Genomic DNA, 24,607 nt, shown 5'->3' with positions numbered 1-24,607 from the left:
GATCTCTTGTTGACATTTCGTAGAAATTTTAAGACTATTGGATAACTACAATCGATGTTGTCGATCAAAAAGTGACAGCAGCTTTTGGTCAACGGTCGTAAAATGCAAAGAGCAAATATTAAATTTCGTTTTAAACTTGGGAAAATGTTTACTGAAACATTTAAAATATGAAAAAAGTTTATAGTGATCAGTGCCTATCTCGTAGTAATGTGCATGAGTGGTTTAAGCGTTTCCAAGAAGGTCGTGAGGACCTCTGTGACGATCAGAAGTCGGTCGTCTTCAGAAGTCAAAAATAAAGACAATGATGATTTGTTTTTACGATTCCGAGGCTATTGTACACCGAGAGTTCGTCCCACCTGGCCAAATGATTAATGCTGTGTTTTACCTTGGTGTTATGAGGCGTCTTTTGTCACGCATTCGTCATGCTCGACCACAATACCTGTTGCGCGATAATGCGCCGTGTCATCGGTCGACGCTTGTCACTGATTTTTTGACAAAAAACTCCATATTAACCATTAATCACTCACCCTACTCACCTGATCTGTCACCCTGTGATTTTTACCGATTTGGAAAACTTCATTTGCCAATGAAAGGACACTGGTTTCCGGACATTTCAGCTATCCAAAAGGCGACGACCGATATTCTCAAGAGCATTCCGAAAAATGACCTTAAACACTCATTTGAAATGCTAATTGACCGGGCTAAACGCTGTATCGAAGCACAAGGAAACTACTTTGAATAAAAAAATATAACTTTTGAAAAATATTAATTTTTTGTTGTTTCTTTTGCGACAGACCTTGTATATACATTTTAAGTTGTGATAAGCAACAACCTTACAGACCACTCTAACGACACCCTCCGAAACACATCTGTATGCCAAATAAAACACAAATTTGTTTTTTGTTGTGTGTTTTATTATTTATTTATGTTTATTTATTGTTTTTCTTGTTGTATTAATTTTAAATTTTAATTAAATCTACAAATACATTTACAGCGGAGGGCGATAATACAATTAAACGAAATGAAAAACTAAAAACGAAAGCTTATACCAAACTATTTAACCATAATTATTTGCTTTAAAAAACAGAATTCGCTTGTATGTAGTGATAAATTACAAATTGCCATTTGCCATTTGCCATATTTGCAATTCAATTCAATTCGATACGATTTAAAAATACTACACCATCGCACGGAGAAGTGCGCGACAAACGATGCTAAGCATGACAACAGCTACGCATGCGCATACACACACACAAAAGCAAACACACACACACAGAGCGAAATGTATGCGCTGTGCCTATGTGTAGCCCTAGCCCAGCCTAAAAGTATGCTACAGCGAGCGATGTTGTGGCTAAAAATGCGCGCACAGCCATGCTACAAGTGCAAAATTTAGTAATGTTGTTGTGAATTAAATTTAAACATTATCCATAAATTTACTTTTAGTTTTATGTTAAACTCAGCTACAATTAAATTGCTATTACGAATTTATGTATCAATGCATAACGAAGGTTATCAAAGAAGATTTGCTAATCATTACTTAAAGTACGGCTAACAGTGTGTTCAATGCAATTATAATTTAGCAAAAACAAAAAATATAAATTTTAATATTTACTTTTTTATATTGTATATTTTTTTTTTGGAATTTATTTGTTTTGTAATTTATTTTTATTTTTTTAATACTTAAATGTTTTGTTTTTCTCTTATATTTTTTGTTTCTTTTATATGAACACTTTTACGAAATATTCTCTTACTGCTTGCCGTTATGTCGTGTGAATTATGCCTCAATTATATATATATTTTCATGCATTTGATATTTTTTTATGCATAAATATTATATTTTCTCAATTTCAATTCTTTCAATTTTCATTTTCTCTGCTTCATTTCATACACATTTGCATTAGTAAGAAATCATATGCACGCATGTCCTACATCCATTTACAGCTGGCTCGTCACCACACGTGGCCCGCAAGCCAGTCAGCTCAGCCGCGTTCAACACACGCGCTAGTCAGCGTGTGCTTGCGTGTGTGTGTGTGTGTGGGTGTATGTATGTACGTGCAGCTGTTGTGAAGCGTTTTAAAGCGTTAAAAGACATGCACTACAATTTCATTTAATTTATTTTATATATAGTATTATTCACTACAAAGTTGTTGTTGTTATCTTTACGCTGCAATTTACTGTACTTTCAGTTTTTTCTGCTTCCTCTCTTTCGTCCTTACATTTTCGCTAACGCATACTAACTGCTTAATGGTTCACATTTTGTATTTGTTGCTTTTGTTTTTTTCACACACATTTTTTTTTATACTTTAATTATAAATTCTAATTTCTCAATAAAAAGGCAAATAGATTAACAAATTAATTATTTTACGTCTCTTTAAAGTTTGCACCTTTACCTTGCAACTTCACGTTTTAGTTTTTGCAATTTTCTTCATTTTTTCACATTTTCTTAATTATTTATTTATTAGTTTCTTAAAAATTAGGACAACTACAGCGGGACGAACAACGGAGGGGTGTTGGGGGGTTTGAGAATGTGGGGGACTTTACAAAAACAACAATCAACAATAAACGCGTTGCTGTCCACAACTTGCCGCCAGAGCAAGTGAAACGGCCAATACAGGTGGCGGAGGGGATGTGCGGGTGTGTTTCGGCGCGTTACGCAAATAGTTTAACAAATGTGGAAAAGAGCGTTGGTAAGAAATGCCAGCGTTTGTTTTTTACTTTGTCTATGTATGCTTTTGTCTGTACGTGTGTGTGTATGTGTTTGTTCGTTTGTATGCACAACAATTTGACCAAAAATGCTGGCTTTTAAATGGTGTATGTATGTGTGTTTGTATGCACACGAGAGCAGTGGCAGTTTACATGTTTTTTAAGAGTAGGACTTCCATTTTATATACTTTGTGTCGAAACACAAACTAGTTTTCACCGCAGCTCCGGCTTAATAACAGTTCCGGTTAGTTTCAATCCCACGTCAATGCGGTTTCAGGTCAACTTTTCAACCAATTGTGTGTATGTATGCTTGTGTGCTGTGTATGTGCTCCTCCATATGCAATATACATATACATGTAAAATATGTATTTCTTTACATAAATATTATAAATATTGTTTAGCTGCTTCCACACATTAATACATTAATAAACTGCCTGTCAAAAGAAAAAAGAAATATGGGTCTTCTCAATGCATTTTTTGTTTACTAAGTTCTTACACCAGCGATGGGTTTTTTGGGGGCATAATTTTTGTTTTTGTTTGCTTTGTAGCTTCTAAGGTGGTGTATTTGATTTCAATTTATTTTGCTAGTGGTAGTGAATTGCGTTAATAAAGATGTCGTACTGCTTTTGCTTGCATTATTATCAAGGATATACTATGTATGTATGTATATATATGTAGATATATATAAACACTTACTTGCATGCCACATCTTTATTAATCTTTGTTTTGTTTTTTTATAATTTTGTATCAATGCTTATTTATTTTCTTTTAGCTATCGTTTAGTGTTTTTGTCATATGTTTCTGTAGTTATATAATTATCTATTTATCCCTTTTCCTATACTTCCTACATATTTAAATTCTGAAAAAATTCAACTAAGTTTTTCTTGCTTATCAAAGTGTTGTAGAGTTCGCTTAGCTAACGGTTTTGCGCTCGTTAAGCGCCTCTAGAAATATATGACCGAAACTGAAAGTGCGCGCAACAAATCTCCAAATGCTTTGCGCCTACTAACCGTCGGCTAACTAACAACAGACACAACAAGATGTACGGTCACTCTCGTCTAGCACTCACTGCTAGTCACATGACTACGCAACGATTTGTTGTAGCGCATTTGCACACTTTTTTGTTGCTTTTGCTTTGGTTTCCTCGCTAAGCGGCTGCTCGTCAAGAGTTTCTTACAAAAAACAACTACTATTTATTGTGTAATGTGTGGCTGGGTTTTCGTTTTACTTTTTTTGTTTGTTTTTTTATTTAAATTTTTTTTTTTTTTTTTTTTTTTTGTTTCATATTATTAGCATTATTTAATTTATAATTTAACTTTACTTAATCGTTTAAATAATTATCTTTTTCATTATTAAATAATTAAAATTAAAAAAATAATTCTGCTTGTTGTTGTTGTTGTTGTGGTGGTGGTGATGATGGTCGCTTTAAATATTCGCTGCTGGCATGCATTTCTATATTGTATTTGTTGTTGTTGCAATTGTTGCTATTTTTGCACAATTACGGCAGCGCTTTTTGTGAAAAGCACACAACTGTTACTCTGCTTGTTGCTGCTGTCATCGTCGTCGTTGTTGTTGTTGTTATAGATGTTGCTGCTTTTTATGCTGCCATCGCGACCACTGCGCGCTCGTTACTCTTCGCACTCGTTTCGTAAAATTCAAATATGATGATTTCGCATTTGCTCTTATTATTGTTGCTATTGTTGCTGTTGTTGTCGTAGTACATGCTATGTTTACAAATGCGTTTGCTATTATGTTGCTGTTGTTGTTGTTGCGTATTTGAACATAATTTGCTGCTTAATAGTACGTCTCCTGTTCCAACCAACCGCCGGGATTGCGGCGCAAGTAGAATCGACGAATTTCATCATAGATGAAAATGGCCAACATAAATGGAATGGCTGGTAACCACCAAACGAATCTGCAAGTGTGGAAGACAAATTGTTAAGAAATATTTCACATATAATATACTTTATTGCTGTTGTTGTTGTGTACTCACTTCAGTGGATACATGCGCAGACCCTTGTCCATGCCGGGGCAGTACGACAGGAAGGCCGCCAACACTGTCTCGAACACCAAACCGAAGTTCAATGCCCAATTTCGCATGCCCTGCTGGAAGACGGAGTTTCGTCGTGTCTTACAGATGATCAAATCCGCCCATTGTACAACAACAATTGATACGAAGAAAGCGGTGTGGCAAGTGTACTCGAGTGTCTTGCGATCGCGGTAGGTCTAAAGTGGCAAAAATGCAGAGATTTTCGTTAATAAAATTCAGCAAAAATGTGTATTTTTAAAAAAGGAAATATTTATTATTAAGCAAAAAAAAATCTATTAGTAATGACAGATTTATCATAACAAAATAAGATTTTTTATAAAAGAAAATCAATATTTTTTATTAAAAAATCAATAGCTTAGGATTGCCACTCACCCATTCTTGTCCATACGAATCGGTTAAATCGTTGACAGCCTTTGAGTCCCACATCTTACGTATGCCGAACAGTTTCATCGGCAAGAAACCGTTTTCAGCCATTATAACGAAGTACACGAAGAAACCGGCAGCAGCTTGGATCATACCAATTTGACCATAGGCCATTGAAATCAATCTAATTTATTTGAGATTTTAAATGCGATTGCGAAAAAATAATAGATTAGTTTCAATAAAGTATATAAAATATTTTTTTTTTAATTTTAAATATTTAATTTATTTTTGTTTTGGGGGAAAGTGGGATTTTTTTGTTGGTTAGAACTAGCTACGGATTAACTTTTGTTTCTGAAAAAGAAAGCCAGCTGCTGGAGTTTCAGGTTTTTTGTTATTTGAAAGCAAATTTAAAGTAAATAAAAATATTTCAATATGTAGTAAAATATATTGTTTTAACTGAAAACTTAAAAAATAATAAATACTTCAATGGTTATTGAATATTATTTTAATTTCAAATGCAATTTTATTAATTTTTATATCATTCAACTTCTCAAAAGTAAAAACTAAAAATATTTTACTTTAGTTTATTTTTAATTTAGTTATGAATATTGCTTTATTTTAATAATAAAAGTTAAAAAACAATTTCTACATTATAAAAACTACTTTAAAAAAGTTCGGAAATTCAGTTTTTTGATAAAAAAAAATGTGTTTTTGTAGTTTTACTCAAAAGTTTTATTCAAAAATTTAGTTTTTACTTAAAAAAAATGTTTTTTGTAATTCACTTTTTACTAAAAAAAATGTTTTTTGTAGTTTTAATCAAAAATTTTATTCAGAAGCTCAGTTTTTAATAAAAAAATATAATTTATAGTGTTATTCAAAAATTTTATTCAGAAAATCAGTTTTTACTCAAAAAATGTTTTTTTTGTAGTTTTACTCAAACGTTTTATTCCGAAATTCAGTTTTTACTTAAAAAATGTTTTTTATAGTTTTACTAAAAAATTTTATTCAGAAATTTAATTTTTAGCAAAAAAAAATTGTTTAATTCAGAACTTTGTTTTTAACTAAAAAAAAAATAGTTTAATTCAGAAATTCAGTTTTTACTAAAAAATTTTTTTTTTTTCAAGTTTCACTAATGAATTAAAAGTATTTTGGGTAAAAATTTGTATTTTCGGTATTAAAAATAACTATTTTTGTTTTAGGTTAAAGAATTTAGGTAAAAATATTTTTTGGTAATAAGCTTTTATTCAACTAATAATTTCGGTAAAAAGTCATATTGGAATAAAATTGTATTGAAATTTTGTATTTAATAAAAAACAATTGATTTATAAAAAAAAGTTTTTCTAGTATTTATTTTTTAAATTGAGTACTATTGAAATAAAAGTACTTTAGGTAAAAATTTATATATTCTTGATAAAAATACTTTTTATGTAAAATAATTTTGTTTTATTTTTTAATAGGAAAATTTAATTAATTGAATATATTGAAATAAATTTGTTTTGAAACCTGGTTTCAACTAAAACATATAATTATTTAAGATATTATAATATAGTATATGTATTAGATGCGAGCGAAACAATAAAAATAAGCTTAAAAGATATTTGTTAATGGCTGTAATAAAAAAAATTAAAATTAGGTTTTCTTGACACAGACTAACAGTGAATGAAATATTTTTATTAAATTTGTTTAGTATTCTAAATTAAATAATTTTCTAAATTTCTCATAAGTATTTAAAACAATTATTATGTTTTAATTTTAAAACTATTTGAATTATTGTTTTTAATTAATTTTTTTTAATTTTCAAATTTTTATAATTATTGCTTTAAATTTAAAAATATTTTAAAAATATTAATAAGTTTATTAAAAAAAATTATTTTTTTATTAAAAAACTTATTATATTTGAACTATAATAACTGAATTTAATTCAAAACAAAATAATTTTGTAAATTTTTTTTTGAAAATTTTCTAAACTCTATATTAAAAATTATAGCAAGTTTAAAATTTTGTTTTTAATTTGAAATTTTTTTTGCTTTCAACATAACCTCAAACAGCAGTTGGCTTACTTTTCCATATAAATGTTAGCAATACTTTACTACAAAATTTATGTACAAAATACTAAAGCTATATATGTACATATATAAATATATACATATATATGTTTGTACATAAATTAAGTTTTAATTAGTTTAAAAAAAACAAAAAACAATTGAGCTGGATTTGCGTGTGTTTACTTTACTTAGTTAATTACAGGCATGGCCGAGCGGGTTAACTTTGCATAAACAATACGTTAAGGTGTGCAAGGTTAGTAACGTTGTGTTAATAATGCAATTTTCTTTATTCATTTATACTGCATAGTTTTTTTTTTTTTTTGTTGAGAAAAATAAAGAAAATTTTGAAAACAAAAAATGAAAATCAATAATTTAGCGAATTAGTAGTAAAACATTCGGATTTTTTGTTCAAAATATATTTTACAGCATTTCAACACTACAATAAGCAATAAGTGACGGCGGCAGGATATTGAAAATTCGCTTTAGTAGATTTTAGGCGTGATGGGTAAAAGCGAACTGGGCTCGCACAAGCAAAGTGCATGTGTGTGAGTGTGAGTCAGTATATAAAAGTGCGTGCGAATGGCAATTTAAAGTGAAATATTTTTTTTGTTCGTTTCTGTTGTGAGAAAAGCAAAGCACTTTTTTGTTGTTTTGTGTAACCAAAGTCAATCAAACTAAACTAATTCAACTAAACTAAGCATAGCAGAAAACCAACAACAAGTGAAATGAAACAGACAGTTAAAATTGAAATACAAGTATTTGTAGTATTATATAAACATTGATATATTACAGACATATAGTTATTTGATTTTTATAATTTTTACATTTATTTATATACTTATACTATATTTACAAGTCCACAAGCAATAAAAAAATGAATATTTACAGAAATTATAATTAAAAGGCATGCAATAGCGCACATACATACATGTTTGTGATTATAAGCGAGTAAGTGGTATAAAGCATTGTAGTAAATTGTGAAATTGAAACATTTGACAGATGTCTGAACGTAAAATGAAAAGATAAAAGCTTCAGCGACAGGAAAATGTAGTAGATAGTATACAGAGTACAGTTAAATGATCGTCGATAGGACTAAACTCGTTCAAATACGAATGAAACCCATGAAGAGAGTATTTATCGACAATACGAGAGCAATAAATTCAATGAGAATCAACGTTTTCACACAAGAAGATACACATTTTTGAGTTGAAGACAGAATTTTTTGAAAAAAAAAATGTTCAAAGTCAAAATTTATTGAATTTACAACATAATTTTTTTCATGTTTTGTAATAACTGCTACAATTGGAATATTGAAAGGCTTTTTTGCGCTTTCAAAAGCTCTAAAGCATATTGACAAGTAATTAATGAATTCGCAGTAAGAAAATATTTGTTTTATTTGCTGTTTTGAATTTAATGTAAGCACAGCTTAAATATTTAAAAGCTATTTTTGAGCTTTCAAAAGCTCTGAAGTATATTGATAGATAATTGACGAATTCACAATAAGAAAAAATAATTCTTATTTTTCTTTTGAATTTAATTTAAGCACAGCTTGCATATTTGAAAGTTTTTCTAGAGCTTTCAAAAGCTATAAGGCATATTGGCAAGTAATTACCGAATTCCGCAAAAGAAAATATTATTTTTTTATTTTCTGTTTCGAAAGTAAGCTTTAATACTTAAAATATTTTTAGAGTTTCCAAAGCTTTAACAAATATTGGCGAATTCCCAATAAGCAAATATTTTTTAAAATACAGCTTGAATATTTAAACGGCATTTTGAGTTTTCTAAAGCTTTTTTTTTAATTTTTCAAAATCTGATAAGAATATTGGGCGCATCATTTACAAGCGTAACAGCAAATCGGGTGAGCTTTCGGACAGTACTGTAAACAGGAGTTGTTCAAGAATTATACGATCACACATTTTAGTCTTTTTCCAAGTTATTATTTAATTTTCCTGCTTTATTTTTTGCATAATAAAATCAATCAATAAATAACTTCAAAATATATACGCATTGTTAAACAGCAAACAGAAGTACAAAACACAACACACCTTGTACACAAGTAGGCGTTGACGTAGACAAGATGACAGCCTCTTGCTTATGCTATGCTTTTAACTAATTTAAGCCAGACTTTCTAGGTTTAAATGCAGCTTTGTAGCAAAATTTCTAAGGCGAACCAAACACTAATAACATATGTATATATGTATTTCTAACGGTAATACATGTGCTTGACTACACAGGTTTATACGTTATGTTCGCAGAATATTTTCGTAAAATCTTTGGGCTCTATGTAGCATGTATGTTTATGTATTCAATTACTGTTATATTTTGCCAACTAAGTAAGCACTAATGCGCGTGGAATTCACTAATTAAATCAAAAACGGAAACGGCGTTAACTTTGTTGTGATCACAAACGTTTGCTGCAGTAGTCTGCTAGAACGCAAGTGTGGTTAGGAAGATTTTAAAGAATACCAGCAATTTGCTTGATATCAAGCATATTTTAGACAGAAAAATTTAGCTGAAGTTTACCAGATATTTTTGAAAAAATGCTATGAATAAATAATTATATTTTTTTATTTAATTTGTAGATATTAATTGTTGATATAATAATTTTTGAAGTCAAACTAAAAAATAATACATTTTTTAAAAATTTCATTATTTTGAATTTTAAATTTTTTTATTTTTTTTTAACCTTTTTTATTTGATAAATTAATTTTTAACATTTTTTGAACTTTTCAAAATTTTTAAATTACTTATTTGATATTTGAGTTTTTAAAATGATACAAATATTTTTTTCCCCACACTGGCATCCCTGCAGCCACAGATTTTGAGTCAATACCTTTATTGTACGTACATATTTATATGAAAGTATGTAACGACGGATATGTGAAAATATATTTATACAAATTTTGCGAAATGTATTGTATGAGGATGTGAAAAGGTCTGTGTAAAAGTATGTTGTATAAGTTTATGAATTCGATCCCAAAAGAGACTCAATCAATTCCAACCAATTTACACAATTAAGAATATGGTGAAGAAAAACGTAGAACATATAATTTTTTTTTATTTTGATTTCGCATTCAAAACTTTGAAAAATGTATTTAACGCACGATTAGAAAAAATACACTAAGAATTTTAAGAAAACAGTTACAAAAATTTGAAAATTTCTTTTTAGAATTTATTAAATTTGGAACAAAAGTGTAAATATAAATGAAATGCATGTGTTATGCGTCATTTGTGTGGTGAATATGCGTTTTATTGTTGTTAATAGTTTTGGAAAGTTTTTTTGAAATACAATTTTTTTGAAATAAAGGTTTTTTTGGAAAAAAGTTTGGGGAAGAAACTAGTTTTTTAAATAACTAAGAGACCATTAGGCGTGGTGAATATGCGTTTTGTTGTTGTTAACATTTTTGGAATTTCTCTTTTTTTTTTAAAGGCGTGACTAAGAACCATTAGAAGTATGTACATATGTATGGCGTGACAGGCGGCCAGTATAACCTAACCTCATTTAAATGGCTAATATCCCTCTGTATACATTAGTAACATACAAAGTATTTGAATTTGAAAAAATTCAAAAATCGTCGAGAGTTGGAACTAAGATTTCCACATGCAAATACGCAGCTAAAAACAATTAAGAATTGATTTTTTACGAATTCCGATTCCACATTTATGGAGAGCATTATAATTGACGATGAAAAACGAGCCGAAATCAAAAGAAACCACGCCAAAGCCGCTCAAAAATCAAGGTAATGCTCATTGTTTTTTCGATATTCGTGGTTTGGTGCATCAATAATTTGTTTTCTATTTGGCCGCATTGAGGCATTTGCGTGAGAACATCCGGCGAAAACGGCCTGAATTGTGGAATAGCCACGATTGTGACCGAATTTAAAGACAAAATCGCAATGAATACCATCGATCAACCACCGTGTTCACGAGCTTTAGCTCCATGTGATTTTTTCTTGTCCCAAGCTGAAATTGTCGCTCCGTGGAACCCATTTTCAGTCGATCAAAGAGATAAAATAAAATTCGCTGAAGGAGCTGAAGGCCATACAAAAAAGTACTTAAGAAAAGTGTTTCGAAGACTGGAAAAATCGTTGACATCCATTTTGTTTTTTTTTTGGTACTAAAAAACAACTAAATTGGTTAATGAACCTAAAAGTCTAATTCCAGTTCGCCAATCGCTACTTCAGACTCAATGAAAAATGAAACCTTGTATGCCAATGCATTGTAGTTGTATAGTATGTATGTATGTTTATTGAAATGGCTATATTTATGACACGAGTAGTGTATTTTTGGTATTTTGACTGGGTCCATGGTAGTTTGGGGGGTAGGTTTTGTGTACATACATTGAATTGATAACTACAACAAATATTAAAAAAAATATATATATGTCGTTCTATTAAAGCACTAATTAGCACATCATTAACAACTAAATTTTTGTTTTGTTGCTTTAATAGTTTTTCATACTAATTATTGTTGGAAAAGAAACAACATACAATCAACGAAAAGTAAAACGTTAAATTTTTTTGTTTTCTTTTTTTGATTTTTTGCTGAAATTTTATGTTTTACAATATTTGGTTTTCCCTTTTTAATAATTTTTGCATATTTTTCCTGACCTGCGATTGACCAAGTTGTCACGATAGGGATCCCTGGGTTGACGTTTCATAATGTCGCTCTCGGCTTGCTCGTAAGCGAGTGAGATCGCTGGCACCTGATCGTCAGAAGTGTGCATTTCATTTCAATTTTTTGTTGGTTTCAGAGTTTGTTTTCATTTTTTAGTGATATTTTTGAAATTTGTTGTTGTTGTTCAACGAGTTGTGCGATGATTATTAAAAATTTGTATGTTAATTGGGCATAGAAAAAGTTTACGCACGCAACACACATACGCACACACGCATTAGCACGCACACACGCACATAGAGTTTCAATACGAAAAATTAAAGAGGAAGAAATAAAAAAAGTTGCGATTAGAAGTAGATATTTTCAAAGAAAATACTTTCAAAAAAGTCAAAATTAAGTTAATCATTACTAAAAAGGTGTGAAAAGTAAGACGCTTAACGCTATTTATTATAAGAAAACTGTAGTTAGCAAAGTTAAAGATAAACGATAAGTTCAAAAATAGTGTCGATACATAAACGGAACGGTATCTTTTCAAAATTAACACGATAAAATGTATGTAAAAGTAAATATAAGTTTTAGGTTGGCAACTTTGCAATGACTTTTAAGAGGTTTCAAAACTCAGTTTTAGACTAGCTAAGATAGTTCAAACTATATATGTATGTATGTAGACTAGTTAAATACTCATTTCAGTTATGTAAAGTAATTAAGTAAAACGCTAATAGAATAGACAGCAATTAAGTGGCACGTTATGTAGTTGCTAAATCACATTTTTGTTGTTTTTTAATAGTTTTTGTTTGCATTGTTTTTCTTGTAGGCTTTTTATGTACCAAAGCTTATTACTAACACTAATTTTTTATTCAAATTTTCACTAACAACTCGAATATTTTGTGTTTTCGTTTGATTTACAAGTATTTTTTGGAATATTGTTCGCTACTTTTCTTATTTTTTGTTTACTAACATGTTCTCTATGGGAGATAGAGTGTCTAAAAGATAGAGAGAGAGAGAGAGATAGAGTTAATATATTTGCAATAAGTAAACACAATGAACTCAGCTAACGACTTGTAAACTGTTTAAGGATATTTTCAAATTTCCATAGTAAACACTTAATTATTCTAACCTCAATTTTCGTGTTAAAGTTTAGCTAAGCTACATTGTATATATATGCTTAATTACGTGGTGGCAATGAGTGAAGAAAGTATGAATGAATATGAGACGGCTGATGCAAGTAGAAACTTTTAAACTTTAATATGCGATGAAATAGTTATAAACGAACGCTAATAAGATGGATACGGTTCGGTTCGATTTAACCGCAAAATAAACCTACAAAATATGCTGTAAAATTATGAAGATGCCAAGTATGTATTTATGCTAAAGACAGAGCTACAAGATAATAGGCGACGACATTTGAGCCATTTCAGAACTTAGTTCGTTATATAATATATTTTGAGTTGAAAAAGAGTAGTGAAATATTTTTAAATTTCAATAAAATATGCGAACTTTAATGTATAAATATTTTATAGTTATCAGACATAGATATATAGAGTTTATATAAATACAAAAATAACAAAATAGTTGAAATAGTAAAAATATTGAATTGAAATTGCAGAAATCTTGAATGCACAGTTTAGATTTTGAATAGAGAACTAAGTGTTATGCAGACGCACTTGATTAGCCAACGAAAATAACCTAAAATATAATGCACGGCGGCAAGAAGTAAATTTTAAAAAGCGCTTAAATGTATGCTTCATTATTTTTGAAGAAGATTTTTTAAGAATTTTATGTTATAATATATGCATTGAGTTTCACATTTATAACGTTTACAATTTTAAAAAGCGCCTAAATGTATGCTTCATTGTCTCTTAAAAATGTTTTTTTTTAGAAATTTATATTCTAATATATGAATTGAGTTTCACTTTTAGTACTTTAGAGAAGATTTTGAGTTCTATATGGAACTAAGCTTGCGTAACTTTTTTACTTGTAAAAAATAGTTTACAAAACGTTAAAAATTGAGCGCTGAGGTTTTCAAAATTAAGTGGAATACGGCATAATATGTTAGTAGTAGTAATTAAATGCAGATAAGTAGATTTTGAACGTCTTTAAATAGAGTAAAAATAAAAATTTGACAGTAGACAGAAAGCGTTGATATTGAATTGTAATATGCGCCTAATAGTAGGCTATAATAAATTAATTAGCGATGTTTGAAAAGTTTCTTGATGAAGATAGCAAAGGCTTATTTAACTTTAGACTAAAAGTTCTGAAGAAAATAAGCTAAGCTGAAGGCAGTGAGTTGAATTTTTATTTCAAGAAAAATTAGGCAGACGAAAAGTCAGAAAAAAATATACAGAGAGAAATAAGTTTGTAAAAAAAAGTATAAAACATTTTGATTTTTATTTAAAATCAGGTTTGTAAAACATATTCAATAAAGTAAGTAAATATTTGAGCTTAAAGGTTGGTAATATTTTTTGTATAGCGCCTTGAATAGACTATTTTTTTGCAGTTATGGCATATTGTTTTGAATTAGAATACGAAAACATTTCGAAAATACTATTTTTGGCACTAATTCGAAAATATATTTCAAATAAAATAAAGAACTGTTTAGAGAATATTTTCAGTGGCATACGATTTTTTTTTAATTAATAGTTCAGTGTTACGTATTGGAATAGTAATATAAAAATTATCGAAAATAATCGTAAGCGATTTTAGAAGTGCATTTTCTTACAGATCTGCTTAATATTTTTCATATAAAATATTTTTGAAATTAATGTATGTAGGTATATTATAAAATGCACACATTTGAAAATATATTATATTCGAAAATATATTTATATTTGAAAATATATTATATTAGAAAATATATTTATATTCGAAAGTATATCTACTATTTATTGTTGTAGAACTTTATCGAGTTATAGCACGTAGAAAAAGAGGTTTCGTTTGAGCGTAATATTTAGTTTTAAAGTATTTAGCAAGGAAAAAGAACTACAATAACAGAGTCAGGAGTGAAAATACTGCTTGAAGGCATTCAAAAGAGTCTCAATTAGATATTCGATATAGAGATTTTCAAGATATTTACGATAAAGTTATTATATACTTGAATATAGTAGACGAACATGCGCAATACTAACGCAAATATTAATTTCAATATAATAAGATAAATTACGGTGAAGAAAAAATAATGGAAATATAATAATTTCAAAGAATTCTAAGCGTAAAAACCAAGAGATTTTTTTATAATTTAATATTTTATAATTTAAACGAAATGCCTGCTTAAAAAAATATTACAGATTTCTCGCCCAATAACTAAGCGCTAAAGCCGGATGTTGGTATTTCAATTTTTAGGCCGAACTGGCAACACAAAAACTCTAACAAAACAAACTAATTTTTTAATTTTTTTTTTTTCAAAATTCCGCTGCGTTTTTGTTATAAAACAGAACGAAATGATAGGCAAACACAACAAAATATACGAAGGTAACGGCGCTATATAATGAACATATATATGTACGTATGTATATATTTGTATGCAACTAACTAAGACTTTTATAAGTACATAATTTGTTGTACTAAAGAACTAAAAGTAATTAGAGTTAACGGTACTGTAGTGTTGCGTAACGTGATTGACGTACTTTGCTTTCTTTTTGTTTGTTTCGATAAAAATCTTTTATGCAAATTAATACATTTTCTGCAATACAACGCGCTTTGGTTTTGATTTTGCCGAAAGTGGGGGCACATTGCAAATGTTTGAGCACCCCTGGTATAGTTTTTGTTTTGCAATTTCGTTAAAGTATGCGCTCAAATAAACATAATTTAATTGCATTGCGGATTTTATTTGATATTTTCTCACGTACTCAGTGTTTAAGTGAAAATTGTAAACTAATTATTTCGATGTTTTTTTTTATTTTCAAATAAGTTATTAAAAATTGCATTTCAGTTAAATACAAGAGAGTAATTGATACTTTAAAAGGTGGCAGTTCATATTTGCATTTTTCAAAATACTTTTTTTTTATAATAAGTATGCATAAAACATTTGAATATTAAAGGCAATTTAGTAGGCAACTTTATACTGTATATAAAAAAAAGTAGTAGAAGAAAGGTAGTGTTTTGGCAAAGTGGACGTGGCATAGAATTGGGCATTAAATACTAAAATAAGTAAGTAGTAAAGTAGTGATGAGTGAGATTTCAATTTGAGGTGGAGGTGGAAATAATACTCGTCGAGTAACTGGGAACGCTTGAAGTTTGGGATATTATTGGGTTTTGTTGCGGGTAGCGGACAGGCCATGGGTCAGTTTGGACATTCAGGCATTCAGGTAGCATAGTTTAAATGTAATACCTTTAAAATATAATAAATTCTTTGCTGTATATACTTTTGGTTTCATAACTTATAGAACTTTAGTTTTTTTTTTCTTTTTATTTTACTTCATTTTCTTTTTTGTTTATGGTCGAAAGTAGCACCAAGAGCGCGTTAAAATAGCTTTACCTTTCGTTAACCAGTTTATCACAAAATGGATTCCTGGGCTGACGTTTCATAATATCAGATTCAGCTTCTTCATAGGCTAAGGAAATAGCTGGTACCTATATTTGTGATTACACATACATACAGACAGATTTTATGGTGTTTAATAGATGCATACAAAAATGTATATATAGACAACAAAAAATATTAATGTTATATTTAAAAATAAACAAATTTTTGAAGAAATTAATATTAAGTAGTATAGTATAGTTTTATAAAGTTGTATGTTGTATATGACTGGGTATTTATGTATGTATGTATAAGAGAGACACTTGTATGCTGAAAGTTGCGTAGAATGCTGTTAATGCAATGCAATGCCAACTCAGCTTAGCGGAAAAGTAACAAAAGTAAAAAAAAAAAAAAATTTTTAAATTTAATGTTAAAAAAAATATAAAAAAAATTGTAATATAATAAAAAAATAATTTTAAAATAAAAAAAAATTAAGTTTAACAAAAAAAAAATACATTTTAAACAAAAAAATGAAAAAACAAATTTAATTTAAAAAAATTTTAATTAAAAAAATTTAAATAAAAAAATTAAAATTAACAAAAAAATTACATTTTAAATAAAAAAAAAAATAATAATTTAAAAAATTTTAAATTAACAGAAAAATTTAAAAAAAAAATGAAGGAAAAAATATATTTTGAGTTACATATAAAAAAAACAAAACTTTGGCAAAAAAATTTTCTAAAATCATGTCATAACGTGCCTATTTCAGAAATATATATACATACGCGTTTCTTATCATATATGTATGTATGTACCAAATATTTTATTGATTTTCCCTAGCAAATACTTTCATAAAACTTTTCTTTAATTCACTTTTATATTAAAAAAAATTTCAAATCATATATAATTTGCTGTTTTGAAAGAGTATTTACACATTTTCCCACAAACAATTGTGCACTACAAAAACAAAAACATAAATATTTTAATTGTCTTTGCAGCTGCCAATTTCACAGTTTACAGTAAAAATAGTAACTAAATTATATATGAAACAGTTGCAATTTTTGAAAAAGAAAACACAAACAATTTCAGAATTTGGTGGAATTTGTACTTAAAAATATGTATATTTGGAATGCGCACATCAACACACAATTTACTTCTGGTACCAAACAACGAACAGAATAAAATATATCTATAAAATGTGTAGCCAATAGGTAGACAGAGAGAGAGAGAGAGGAGAGCGAGAATGTTTTATATAAGATGAAATGTGGAGGAAGAAAAATTTTAATTAGAAAAAAAAAAGAAAAAAATATATAAAAAACAATAAATTAAAAAAACTTAAAATTGAAAAAAATAAAATAAATAAAAAATTAAAAATTTGCGCTTAAACACATTGAAAAGTTCAATGCTTATTGTTTAAAAATTTTATTATATTTTTTTAGTATATTTTCAAATTATAATTTGCGGTTAAATTTTGCAGTAAATTGGCGCTTGATGTTAACAAATGTTTATACAATGAGTTTACAGGGTGTTACTTAGATTTGCTCAAACATTTATGCTTGTATATGACACAAAAACAATAGTGTGTGTTTGTGATTAATTAAAAAACACATGACATGTATTGAATGCTTAGCAGGTTTGTCATAGATGCCAGACTGACATATTTCTGCTGCGACACATTGAGATTTATAGAGATATTGGTGAGTAAATTGGAGTTTTTTTATTGTTTTAGACAACGGTATTATGAAAAAATATGTACAAAAACCAGAAAGCATGTTTGCAGTCTTCAAAAACTAGAATGCTGTGTTCACACTTGTTTTTAATAAAATTGAGAATTTGCAAAAGATTTGAAAATCCTTAAAATTTAATTTTAATTTTTTTTTTAGTTTTCAAAATAAAATCTTAAGAGCGCTTAAATAAACCGAATCTTACATCAACCTAATGATTATGAAATGTAGAATAATCGAGTTATCAAAACAGTTGCAGGTCTTCTAAAATCTACAAACATTTTTGAACTGTTCGTTTTTATGACATTTTGACATTATTATTTATAATATTTTCGACTTTATGCGCTCAATTATTGTTAAAATTATTTACAATATAAAATTGTATAAGGGTTTGTCAGCTAAATAATTTTGAATAATTTTAAAAATATATGATGTTGAAAATTTTTCGTATAAAAGATTTTTGGAATGCACAATAATCGAGTTATCGATTTTCTGTTTAATATTACAACGATTGAACGTGTTTTGAACGTTTCTGAAAACAATTGCGCGTCTTCTAAAATCTCCAAGCATGTTTGAACTATTGATTTTTATGATATTTGTGGTTTTCCAAAAATTCTGTTTTTCTTGTTAAGTTTTGTATGTTGTTGTAGAGACAGAAAATATTTTTTGAGGTGTGTATTGTAAGAGAACTACCGATTTTTTTTTATGAATTTGGGTAATCCTCTCAGTTAAAACTGAAAATACAACTTCACCACCGCTTTCATGGTTGCCGTTACAATTTTCCGAATTGATATGCGATAATGATAACGGTTATTCGCAGAATGAATGCATTTTTTTAGATTTTCGAAATTGGCTTTTTGACAAGAAACTCATATTTACACATAATACCGTTGTTTAAAACATTAATAATTACATAACAGTACACTGTGTATGTATACATATGCATATATTGTTACATTGAATATATGAAGCGCGTTCAAACAGTTAAATTAATTTAAAAAATGAAATATAAAAAGAAATTAATATGAGTCAATAAAATGTAACACAAATCATTAAATCGAAAAAAATTAAAATAAAATAATTATACCATAAACAAATACAAATCATAGTATATATAAATATGTATATAATATTTTAATGTTCGAACAATGAGAAACATATATTAATGGATTAAGTAAATACACCATTGTGAACTTGTACATTTGAGTATGTGTTTACTGAGGTTAAAATTAAGAATTGCGACAAATTACAATAATACAAAAAACAACATGTAGACATTTAGTAAATGTTATTGTTGTCAGTGATGATGTTGATTAACTGCGTTGAACGATGATGATGATGTTGATGATATGCTGCCGCATAATGATGATTTTGTTCGATTGGACTCATATAATTACAACAAAAAATTGCTTACAATTAGTTACAACAACAATTGTTGAATGTTAGTTTAATTTACGCTTTACACCATATGGTGAGGGTGAGTTTGAACAATATGAAGAAAACATTTATAAATATGGATTATATTAAAGGAGAAACTAAACAACTGCTAAATTAAAATATTCAAAATGAAAAGTTAAATGTTATTTTTTTTCATTTTCATTTTCAAACCAGCCATATTTGTTATGGTGGAGTTATAGTTTAACCCAAAAAATTAATAAACAAAAAAATTAATTAGAACAACAGGCACTATTAATCGAGCACGTTAGTAATTGTTGGGGGAACCACTTTCATTATTAATTTTAGGATCTGCTTGCACAGCAAAGGAAATAGCGGTTTTCAATCTGTAAATTTGGGAGCATAACAGAAGAATTTCAGCATTTAAGTTATTTTTTAAGAGATTTATGCGAAAAGTCGTTGCATTATAGTAATGTATACACGACGAGGAACTAAAATTCTAGTAATTATTTGCATTACAAAAAAATCATATTTAAACCAATTTTTTTAGATTGAAAACCGCTGTCTTATACATTATTAATATTGTATAGAAATTGCAAAACACTTGTGGTTTTTGCATAATTTTGGCACCTTGAATTGACTAATTTATCGTTGAATGGATCACGTGGTGGACGCTTCATAATATCGGCCTCAGCAGCTTCATAAGCCAAGGAAATGGCAGGCACCTAGTTATTATATTTCAATAATATATGAACAAAAAAGTTTTTTAAATACATGTATGTTTGAAGGTAATAGTACGAGTATGTAACGCTGACAATAAGGAATGTAAATAAAAGATTTTACACATTTGTACGAGTACTTGTATGATAGAGATATAAACGAAAGTAATGTTAAAAACTTATGTATTTGGTTGAACCATCGGCGGCAGCCGACGCAAGACACTAACGTTCAATGAAATAAAAGCGGTGAAAACGGAGTGGAAGATTTTTCATAAAAATTTTTATTTTTTATTTAAAAAATAGTTTTAACTATACACAATATAAAATTTTCGGGTTCGAGGTATGATTTCCATAGTATTCACTTTAATGTTAGCGAAAGAACTGGTCAAATACAGTTTCGGAGTAAACTCCGAAACGTAACAACATGACTTGAAAGGCATTTTTGGAGTATGTGATAGTGGTTTAAGTGTTTTAGCGAAAAAACTAGTCAATTACAGTTTCGGAGTAAACTCCGAAATTATAAAAAAGTAATTGTTTGACTTTAGACATTTCGGAAACACTTTAACAATACTTTAAAGTAATTAGTGCGTTTCGAAAACGTTTCCGAAAAATTAAACAAACTATTTCTTCTATTCTTTCTGTTAAAGAAATAGACATAACTACAATTAATTGCAGAAAATCTCTAAAAAGAATCCCTTTCTGCATATTTGAAATGCCAAAGAAGAAACTTTTAGGTAACAATGTTGTTTCGTGGCAAACGGCGCAGATGATTTCTTCGTAAATGTGTTTTAAGAAAGTGCACATTTTTTACTTCCAAACTACAACTTAATACAAACTGTGAATTATTACAAATTTTGCTAAAAATTCAACCAACCGAAACATAATTTCATTGAACATTAGCACAACATTTATAAATGGTTAGAACTTAAAAATTATACGAGTATATGTAGCGAGTATTACTGATAAACGAAATTCGTAGCGCGAATAGAGAGAGAGCTAAGTGTATAGATATAAATCAACTTATAACTAAACTGTTGAGCCTAAACGTTTCTTAACCTAAATACATTGAAATACACTTAAAACTATTTTTTACACATTTTTTTTAATTAGTAACAGATGAGTTTTTTTTGTCAATATTCGGATTAGTAACACTTAAGAGCTAACGGTATACTATTACGCTTAAAGCCACATAACCTATACGATTTTTTTTACATTTATGAATAAGTAATATTTTTGTATAAGAGCACATTTAAAGAGTTTAGCGAGTTCATAGATAGCACCGTTCCGATATTTAGTGGCTAAGCTAAGGAAATTATGTAGTGTCTCATACATTATTTTACACGTTCAGCAGCAGCGTTTCCCCACTTTGCATCCAATACCGACATTGCTGTTCGTTTAGTTGACATTTAAGTTGCGTGTGAAATTTTTTCGTCGAAAATTCCATAAAGTTTGATTCACATTTAACAGATTCATATTTATTCTGAATATATTTTACAAAATATATATAAATTTGAAGCGTACATATTAAAGCTAACGTAAAGTATGGAGTCAAGCTGATTTTATGGTATTATAGCACCGCTTCAGCTTATATTTAAAGCAGTAATGTAACACTAAGAAAAGAGAGCATCGTTTTTCTAGCAATAGTTTTGTTGCCTGCATTTAAGCGGCATTTAGCGTACACATGTAGATATGTATGTATGTAGAAGTTGGAAGTAATAGCTGTCATGTAGCAACACATTTCGAGATCGTAGCAATACATATATGTATATGTTTGTATATTTTTTTTAGCAATAACGGAAATAGACCAGTTTTCACCATGATTCAAGCCTGAGTTGTTGTAGCACGTTTATGCAGTTACATACACACGCGTATGAAGCGTTTTTCTATTATTATTTGACAAATGAAGCCTTCGTTTACCTTTCGTTGACCAGTTTATCGAAGAGCGGACTGCGTGGGCGTCGTTTCATTATGTCCGATTCGGCTTCTTCGTAAGCGAGTGATATCGCAGGCACCTATGCATTCGTTTATGTGCGCCATTTGCGTTTTCGTGTGTACATATATATATTCATGAGGTTTATATTTATAATATTATCACATGTTTTGTTGTAATTATGCTAAATTTAACCTACCTAGCGCTAACTTGCTATGCTTTTACTTATTTGTATGTGTATTTTTTACGATTTATACCCCTTCATTTAATATTTATGTCCATTAATTTTATACAAAATAAATTTAAAATCATTGTCCCAAAAGAAATTGTTTAAATTATTTAAAAAAAATCGTAACTAAATTAACTCAATTGGAAAACAATACAGTTTTTTTCGCACAACCACAAAAAGTACTATATAAGTTTGTTAATCGAACAGTGTCACACTTACCATGTCGGTTCCCAAATCGATGCACAAAATGGTAACGGTACCCAGTGGCAGTGGTATGTCGCAGAGGATGAATGCCAAGAATGGTGAGATTTCGGGAATGTTGGAGGTGAGTGTGTAGGCAATGGATTTCTTCAAGTTATCGAAAATCAAGCGACCCTCTTCAACACCTGTCACAATCGAAGCGAAGTTGTCATCGAGCAAAATCATGTCAGCAGCCTGCACAAAAACGAATTACACAAATATATTAAATCATACTCGAGTTTGCAATTAATAAAAATAAATTGATTTTGATTTTCCATTAACACTACACCATTGCGCCTAGCCTTGTGCACATCACTCACCTGCTTGGATACATCAGAGCCGGCAATACCCATAGCAACACCGATATCGGCTTTCTTTAACGCTGGTGAATCATTAACACCATCACCGGTCACAGCCACAATAGCGCCCATACGTTGGCAACCCTCCACAATGATCAGTTTCTGTTGAGGCGAGGTACGTGCGAACACGATCTCAGTGTGATAGCGCAGAATATCATCCAACTGTTCGGGTGTAACATCACGTAATTCAGCACCATGCACAACAGCTGCCTTGGCCTCACGTGGGTTAACTTCCGAGACAGGGATGTTCAAGCGCTGTGCGATATCCTCAACAGTTTCATTACCCTCCGAAATGATACCCACCGATTTGGCAATAGCCTTAGCTGTGATTGGATGATCACCAGTAACCATAATAACCTTAATACCGGCTGAACGGCACTTGGCGACGGCATCGGGTACAGCTGCACGTGGTGGATCAATCATGGACATTAAGCCGACGAAACGCAAATTATCAATGGGGAAGTTAACATCGTCTGTGTTGAATTTGAAGCCAGTTGGGTATTTATCGGAGGGCAGCATGAAGTCGCAGAAACCGAGCACACGCTCACCCAAACCACCAAGCTCCATATAAGCATTATTGAAGGCCTCCTTCATCTCTTCGTCCAATACCTTTTCTTTGCCGTTAATGAAAATGGTTGAGCAACGCTCCAAGATACGTTCGGGTGCACCCTTCATGACAAGCAAATAGCGTGGATCACTGGGATCTTCAGTTTCATGAATGGACACTTGGTATTTGTTGGTCGAATTGAATGGAATTTCAGCGATTTTGCGGTTACGTTTGCGTATATTCATAACATCGCCCAGCGCCAATTCCATGCATTTAAGCAGCGCCGCTTCGGAGGCATCACCGCTAACTTCCTTCTTCAAAATTGGTACACCTTCTTGACCGCCTTTGAATTCGGCACGATTACAGAGGGTAGCAATGCGAGAGAGCGCCTTGAAGCCAGGGCTGGTTCTATCGTATTGCACACCCGACTGATCTTCAGTTGTATCGGCCTCGATGATTTGATTATCAAACCACATGTGAGCGACGGTCATACGATTTTGGGTGAGGGTGCCGGTCTTATCGGAGCAAATGGTCGAGGTGGATCCCAATGTTTCCACAGCTTCCAAATTCTTTACCAAACAATTCTTCGATGCCATACGCTTGGCAGTCAATGTCAGACATACAGTCACGGTGGCCAACAGACCTTCGGGCACGTTCGCTACAATAATACCGATCAAGAAGATAACAGCATCCAACCAATGGTAACCTAAGATGAAAGCGATAACGAAGAATGTCACGCCCAAGAATACGGCGACACCGGTAATCAAGTGAATGAAATGATGAATTTCCTTGGCGATTGGTGTCTCGCCAGTATCCAAACCCGAAGCTAAACCAGCAATACGACCCATTACAGTGTGATCACCACAGCTGATGACAACACCCTTGGCGGTGCCCTCGACGGCGTTGGTAGAGAAGAAAGCCAAATTCTTAGTTTCCAATGGATTTTCATGTGTAAATTCAGGTCCACGTGACTGTGGCTCAGATTCGCCGGTCAACGATGAGTTGTCCACTTTGAAGTTGCGCGCCTCAATGATACGTATATCAGCTGGGATACGATCACCGAACTTCACTTCAACCACATCACCCAACACCAAGTCTTCAGCGCGTAAGGTGAGCTTCTCACCTTCACGAATGACAGTAGCGAATTGGGGCACCATGTTTTTGAACGATTCCATGATCTTTGAACTTTTCGATTCCTGTACGGAACATAAAACATAAAATTATTTAGTC

The 24,607-nt window shown here is 30.2% G+C and overlaps 1 protein-coding gene across 7 annotated transcripts in view; it reads right to left on the bottom strand.

Annotated features, from left to right (window-relative positions):
- Nucleotides 1–1,662: 1,662 nt before the first annotated feature.
- The window catches only part of LOC126766518 (sodium/potassium-transporting ATPase subunit alpha), a 90,032-nt gene continuing 67,087 nt past the window's right edge, over nucleotides 1,663–24,607 (bottom strand). For 4 of the 7 annotated variants that reach the window (XM_050484312.1, XM_050484284.1, XM_050484296.1 and 1 more), the window contains 6 exons: nucleotides 22,792–24,573; nucleotides 22,451–22,666; nucleotides 19,984–20,078; nucleotides 5,126–5,300; nucleotides 4,697–4,929; nucleotides 1,663–4,618 (listed from right to left, as the gene is read on the bottom strand). In XM_050484312.1, coding sequence (XP_050340269.1) covers nucleotides 4,498–4,618; nucleotides 4,697–4,929; nucleotides 5,126–5,300; nucleotides 19,984–20,078; nucleotides 22,451–22,666; nucleotides 22,792–24,573 — 2,622 coding nt within the window. In that variant the 3' untranslated portion in view covers nucleotides 1,663–4,497. Of the gene's footprint in view, nucleotides 4,619–4,696; nucleotides 4,930–5,125; nucleotides 5,301–11,771; nucleotides 11,867–16,249; nucleotides 16,345–19,983; nucleotides 20,079–21,989; nucleotides 22,085–22,450; nucleotides 22,667–22,791; nucleotides 24,574–24,607 lie in introns of all 7 variants that reach the window. The other 3 variants (XM_050484289.1, XM_050484287.1, XM_050484285.1) reach the window with 3 other exon arrangements.

This window comes from Bactrocera neohumeralis, chromosome 2 (assembly GCF_024586455.1).
Source record: "Bactrocera neohumeralis isolate Rockhampton chromosome 2, APGP_CSIRO_Bneo_wtdbg2-racon-allhic-juicebox.fasta_v2, whole genome shotgun sequence".
NCBI classification, from domain to species: domain Eukaryota; kingdom Metazoa; phylum Arthropoda; class Insecta; order Diptera; family Tephritidae; genus Bactrocera; species Bactrocera neohumeralis.
This window is presented reverse-complemented; position numbering and strand designations above follow the sequence as displayed.